The 6,691-nt window shown below is 43.5% G+C and overlaps 1 protein-coding gene across 1 annotated transcript; it reads right to left on the bottom strand.

Moving 5' to 3' along the window:
- Positions 1-6,163, bottom strand: LOC103360299 (zinc finger protein Gfi-1b). The gene is made up of 4 exons (XM_008285998.1): positions 5,800-6,163; positions 5,386-5,525; positions 5,126-5,213; positions 1-1,878 (listed from the first exon to the last, which is right to left on the bottom strand). The coding sequence occupies exons 1-4, from the start codon at positions 6,044-6,046 to the stop codon at positions 899-901; spliced, it is 1,455 nt and encodes a 484-aa protein (XP_008284220.1). The 5' UTR covers positions 6,047-6,163; the 3' UTR covers positions 1-898.
- Positions 6,164-6,691: the final 528 nt, after the last annotated feature.

Below are 6,691 nucleotides of genomic sequence, written 5' to 3'. Positions count from 1 at the left end.
CTTTTATTTATGTTTTTTATTAATACACAAGACAAATGTTATCAGGCAGCAAATGTTTAAAAAGCTTAAAACACATCTGTTAATGTAGTATACATGAATGTAATAACTGTAAAAACTTTCTAAAAAAATCTTGCAAAAAGGGGCATGAGATCAAGTTAGTGTGTCCACGTGTAAATTTAACATCGCAGGCAGCAGCATTACATCCAGATTTTCTATAAAATCAGCTTGACAAGACATCTACAGACATTCTAGTAATCATAACATGAAGACAAAGTCAAACATTCATCTCGTTAAGATACATGTGTAAAGTAAAAAATATATATAAAAGAATAAAGCCTTTAAAAACAAAAAATCAGTACTTAGTATATAACAGGTGAGTATCTGAACTTTTGAACCACCAGATGTTTTATGTGTAGCCATAAAAGCATAAAACTTTACTGGTGTGTTTAATCCTGTTTACAAGACATGACGTAGTCCAAAGAGCACGCATCCCCGGTTAACTGTGCAAAAGGATTTCCCTGCAGAGCGATCATGTGTTTCTCAGAAAGTCTAATGCTAACAGTTGAGAAAAACTGCTGCACTTTCTCAGTCCTGCTTTTGGTCCACAATCACAAGAGGCAAAAATATGGCAATGAATAACAAAATATAGAAGAAAAAAAAAAAGACAAAAGCATCAGTAGTATGAATTTAATGACAAAACATTTCGACAAAACTGCAACCCCAGTTATTGTCATTAGAATGCTTCTGGAATGTCTTCAAATATCAGGAATCAATACGGATCATAGTTTGTGTCTCTGTTATTGCTTTTAACTTTCCTTATGCCAGCTTTAGTGTAAAAGCAATTCAGTGGGTTTCCAGTCCGAGGTAGATATCGGTGCAACCTGCCGTGAACAGCTGTTTAAACCAGCTTCAGCCCAGCGATCGTCCTGAAGGAGGGAACGAAGTATTCACACTGGCTCAGTTTGTGTTTCTCCAGATTCCTCATGATCCTGAACATCTTGCCACACGTGTCGCAGCTGAAAGGCTTCTCTCCAGTGTGAAATCTCAAATGTGCTTTCAGATTGTCCCGCAGACGGAAGCTTTTGCCGCACTGCGGGCAGTTGTGCGGCCTCTCGCCTGTGTGGAACCTCACGTGGCGTCGGAGGCTCTTTCTCAGGGCAAAAGTCTTGGAACACGCTGAGCACGAGTACGGTTTTTCTCCGGTGTGGAAGCGTTCGTGTCGCCGGAGAATCTTCCTTCGCTTGAACGTTTTGGCACAGATACTGCAGGCGTATCCATCGCGGGAGTGGGCCACGACCTTTTGGAGGCGCCAAATGCCGTTTTCACACTGGGTGAAGCAGCAGAGGCGATGGCCTGTGTGCAGACCTTGATGGCGGCGGAGGTCTTTGGGCAGAGGCCAGCCGGATTTCTGGTGAGCGCTGTGAGCCGTAGCAGCATCGGCCAGATTCACCATCTTGGTCTCGGGCACTGTGAGCAGATTCACCAGCTGCACTGCACACGGACTCAGCAGCTTCTGATCCGGAGAGGCAAGCTTCAGTTTCATCTGGAGAAAGTTCTTTGTCTCCTTTGGGTTGTGGATCCGTTCCCACACTCCAACCTGTGTAGGAGTCACCGCTCCATCCAGTGGCGACGGACTGTAGGCGGTGCCTTTTGCGGTGCTGACGCAGGCTGGCTGAGGCTCGGCTTGAACAGGCTTCTCTGAGTTTTCAGGGTTGGGGGCAGTAGTCTCTGACTTAAGGATTAATGGGCAAACAAATTTCACCTTCTCCTCAGAGGCGGAGTCACTCGTGTCTGGCTGGATAATGAGAGGCTTCTGTTTCTCTGGTGAGCTCTGCGTAGATCCACAGCTTGATATCGCTGTCCATGTCTCTGAGGAAGCTGAAAAAAGGTCAGATTGATTTTAAATGATAATGCACATTCACATCCATCTCTCATTCAGAAACCACACCTCTCCTCTCTTAAGGCTTTGTTTAGATGTAATCCTACTGGATATAGGAAGATATTCTCAGGTATGGGTGCAGCCTTGGATATATCTGTGGGTGTAATACATCACAAAACTCACAGTTTGGATCGTATTGTAGCTTCTGAGTCACCGATTGGATCAAATTTCAGTCAGCAGGGAAAAAACTCCCACGACTGTCAACGTCAACTGCTTTTACCGTGTTCTGCATCTCCGCATTGAGCTTTAGGGAAATTATTCCTTGAAGCAGAAGAATGTTTCCAGTGTGATTTGTTTGTGAATAAGCAAAAACCACCAGGTCAAAATGGAGCATTTTGGAGCAGATCTGGATCACTTCCTTCGAAATTGCGAGATCAATCCTTGGCCTTGAAGTACTGTGCTCTTTAAATGCCCTTCTGGTTCCTTTTTAAAGTAACAGAAAACTGCAATTCACACTATGATGGTTAAACTTTGCATGAATCTGTGGTGTAAATACGAACTGAAACATAGGTGGGGATCAACTACGGTCCACTGAGTTAAGTTGGATTTAAACTGCTCCTAACAGCTTTGTAGTCTTTACATTAAGCCGACCACTTTTCATTTCAGTCGAGTGCTGTGGTGAAAGCGATTAAACCTGGTAACGCTGACATTTACATACATTTTAAGAGGATGCTTCAGACACAACAATGTTGAACTGCCATCAGATTAACATAAAGATTTGCATGTCAGTAACAAACAGCTGTAAGGTGAAAAGTCTATGTATCGTGTGGATGTATGTCTGCTGTGAGGCATGAAGTAGCGTGATCCTCATGTAAAGTTAGCATTCCATCAGCTTTTACTTATGCAGGGCTTCACCTCACGTCTACTCTGTGGTGGAAATCTGTGGAAACGCAGACACCTGGAGCAGATGCACTGCTGCAGCTCCAGCATAACCTCGCAGCACTAACAGGTGGTGCAACACTTGGTATTTATAAGAAAAACACAGAATTAGCTTTTAGTAAACAGTGTGAAGGAGGACACGCTTTTCCCACGGTTACTGTTTCCCGAAGCTGCCCCTAGGAGTTAGCACAACGCTTTACCTTTAACTGACAGCCACAGATTCGTAGTATTTATTTCTATGTGATCTAATACATATCCATCTACAATCGCTTAGGATCACTCAGCCACCCAGACATCGTTCAGATCACTTGTATCGCTCCCATTGCTGCCTATAATTGTGGTTTGGAGATAATCTTTTAGAGAAGATATTGAACCCTGATGGACCTCTTTAGGTTTGAAGCAGACGTGCGCTCTGTAACTCTTCTATACATTCTTGACCTCATTTAAACCTCATTGCAGGAGGCTTTCTCTGCACCTCTCAAGGCCAGATTATACCCAGGTGCCCACTTATCTTTGCTTCCCTCTCGCCCATAAATCTGGATGTGGCTTTTCACTGAGGGAGGAGATCAGGCTAAAGGTGCGATAGGGATCTTTAGAATTGATGCTGGCACTGAACTGCTGTCTCTGAATTCAGTAAACGTCATTCCAACTTAAGTCATCTGAGCCTCTGGTGTCTCTCTGTGTCAGGCTCTTCCAGAGATTCCACAACAATAATAATCAGAGTACAATAAATATAAATGTAACAGTCAATCCTAAAACACGCAGATGTTTCAGGATTGACTGGACAAATTGCTTCCTCAGTATTTTGTTGTGGGGAAAACAGATGATTCAATCTCAAACCATCAAGTTTTCAGATAGATTTCTGCTCAACCAGCTCTGATTTGAAAAACAGATTGTTATAAAATGATAAATAAATTATAAAACACTTTCCGATATAACTTCTCTCCCCCTAAATTGTCTGTCAACCCTCTTTCACTACGTCTTTTTATACATTAAAAGTTGAGGCTGTGCTTGGATGATAATGCCTCAGAGTATTCTGTACATTTTGTTTTGTATTATTATATTACGCAGCTGCATATGGTTTAGAACGTTTCACTCGTTAACTTCTGCATCATCAACTGTTTTGTTACTGTGAGCTCAAAGTTGGGACTTTTCATGGCAGCGTCCATTTCTACAATCATATTTCAACTGATAAATACACAGAGACGGTTTGGTCCACTTGTCCAATTTTGCAGATTCTGAATCGATGACATGACGAGACACACGGTGACAACGTCCGACTTTTATCTTGAATAGTTCCTGAGATAAACATAGCCTCAAATTGTAATGTGCTTTTAAAAAAGACACACAGAAAATGGGTCAGTGAGTCGCACAGTGCTGCCCACTTAATGTCACAAGTCCAGAATCATCTCCTACATAACCTGCAGTAAAACAGCCCGGTTATTGTCATAGATTAATGTCATAATCCCGGGTTTTGTCATAACAAAATCCCCGAAATTGATTCCAGGAATAACTTTTGCCCATTTAAAGTCACGGTCGGCTGATCGTTGCAGCTCACGGGCCGTGCGTTGGTCACGCGTGGCAGATATTCACACCTTGGTCACCCACGGAAGGCAACGTGTTTGTTTGTTTGTCTATTACCTGCTCACCTGAGATCTGATCATTGAGTTACTCGCACATTGTCTGACGTTAATTAAGACACATCAAAGAGAATTGTTGCAGAGCACGTCGTCACTCATAACTGAACTGCTCAGCTCGTTAATCAGGATGAGTTGATCCTCTGATCAAAGGAAATAACTTTTATTGATGGGGTGGTTTTTCGTACCAACAAAGGCGAAACTTCACTGAAACCATAAAGCTCCTTTTGAATGAAAAATTCTTGATCTTGAAAAAAAAAGGCCCTTTGATCTTGTGGAAACATTCCCATTTTTCATCACACAGACACAACTTTCTCCATCGTTGTGGCGACTTCCATACGCTAATCTTGAAGCCTACTTATTGGAATATCCCGGATATAGTTATAAATCCATCCTGGACCGAGGGCATGAAAGTAAACAGGCAGCCCTGTATTTTTTTTTTCTTTTAAAATATCTCAAAAACTATTCGATTTATCAAGCTTAGCTTTGACTGATAACATTTTAAATATCCAGAGTTTCATGGAAATCAGAGATGGCTGAGCAGAAGGCCCCTGATGATTTACGATGGAATAACCCTTCACATAAATCTGTTTTGTGTTGGTAAATATTAACTCAGAACTTCCTTCTTTGAGAAAGTTGCACATAGACATCGGTGTGTTTCAGCTCTTACCATGCGAAAGAACGTCAGACTGAGCATCATCGTCAGGCTCTACTTTAAAGTCCATCAGCTCCACTTGATCCACGGTCTCTTCCACATCCTGGTTTACAAAGACACAAAGTTACATGCATAGTGCAATTAGGATCACATTTGAGGCATTCAAGTTAAAAAAATACATTTTAAGTCATGCTGTGCTGCACAAAGCTGCACACAGCTTCGCCAGGCCGCTTCTTGCTCATTCCACAGCTGACTTGCAGTAAATTCCCACTGACCTGCTCCTTCAGAAGTGACCACTCGGGGTCAGCGTGGCCATTATCTTCAGCCAGTAGGATATCTGAGGGAAGGAGACACCCCTCCACCACCACGTCCTTCCACTCTCTGAGACAATCCCCATCTGAGAGGAAAGAGGTATCTATAGAGAAGAGAGGGGGGAGGGGGTTCAAGCACAGAAACACATTCCTCAGCAGTAGATCTCCAACAGGCGACACTCTGCAGGAGTTCAGGGCAACAATGGCAAAGACTGCTCGATGCATGCAAGATATGCATCAAGGAAACTGTGCACTGATGATGCAAAACTTTTTTACTTTGCAGCTAAACTCCTGATAAGCAACTTGTCTGTAAACTCCCCAATGCATTTATCACTCCAGCCTGGCTGCACACAAACAGGAAGCTCCAACAGAACCTACCACAAAGCTCCAGCGGCGGATGAATGTCCACTTGCACTCCGATGCTGCGTTTTGTGTCCTCGCTCGATAAACAATCCAGCTTCTCTGGGCTTTCATTTTCCATTTGGTCCTCGGTGCGGCCCGCTTCCACCGCCGCGGCTCGGTACCTGCTCTCGAACAGTTTGGTTAACTCCACCGTGGCCGCCTTGACCAGCTCTCCCAGCACCGACTCCACCTGCGCCTGTAGGTTCACGACGCCCGCCGACATTCTGGCTGCTCCGGCCGCGCAGGAGTCACGGTTAAAACTCACGGTGAAGCTGGAGTTGCAAAAATTTAGCGTAGGTTTGTATTTACCAACGTCAGCCACATGGCTGCAGAAAGAAGGGGCGTGTCTGGTGGCGGCGCATGCGCAACTGGGCGGGGCCGAAACTTTAAAGCGCCCGAAACTGCAAGAAACAAATGATGCACATCAACAGTCTCCTGTTGTCACCATTTGTTTCCTCTCCTGTGAACTGCTGTCTGTATTTGGTTGTATTTCTCAGAGATGATTATCTTCGTAAAATATATGAAGGTCTCTACATAAGAATGGATTATTTTCCTCAAGAAGATCTTTATTTATCTCAAAACAACCATTTTACAACCTTCTACATTCTTGGTCTTGCATAGCAGAAGAGCACCTAGTGTCTGTACCAGTATATAAATAATAGGAACATCAACAAAATGAACTGCTCCTCTCATAGGGCCTATAAAACAGGGATCTCTAACTCCGGTCCCTGTGAGCTACTGTCCTGCAGGTTTTAGATGTCTCTGTGTACTGCAACACACCAATTAATGGATCATTAACAGACTTGTGTAGAACTTGACAACAAGCTGTTGGAGATCCATTAATCTGAGTCAGGTGTGTTGCAGTACG

This window comes from Stegastes partitus, unplaced genomic scaffold (assembly GCF_000690725.1).
Source record: "Stegastes partitus isolate 25-593 unplaced genomic scaffold, Stegastes_partitus-1.0.2 Scaffold425, whole genome shotgun sequence".
NCBI lineage: Eukaryota > Metazoa > Chordata > Actinopteri > Pomacentridae > Stegastes > Stegastes partitus.
Note: the sequence above shows the minus strand (reverse complement) of the source record. Positions and strands in the feature narration are given on the sequence as shown.

Excerpts from the sequence above, each read along its gene's own strand:
- LOC103360299 (XM_008285998.1), bottom strand. The coding sequence starts at position 6,046 with ATGTCGGCGGGCGTCGTGAACCTACAGGCGCAGGTGGAGTCGGTGCTG. Across the intron at positions 5,526-5,799 it reads TCCGCCGCTGGAGCTTTGTG|ATACCTCTTTCCTCTCAGAT; the intron begins GTAGGTTCTGTT and ends TCTTCTCTATAG. Across the intron at positions 1,879-5,125 it reads GTCTGACGTTCTTTCGCATG|CTTCCTCAGAGACATGGACA; the intron begins GTAAGAGCTGAA and ends ACCTTTTTTCAG.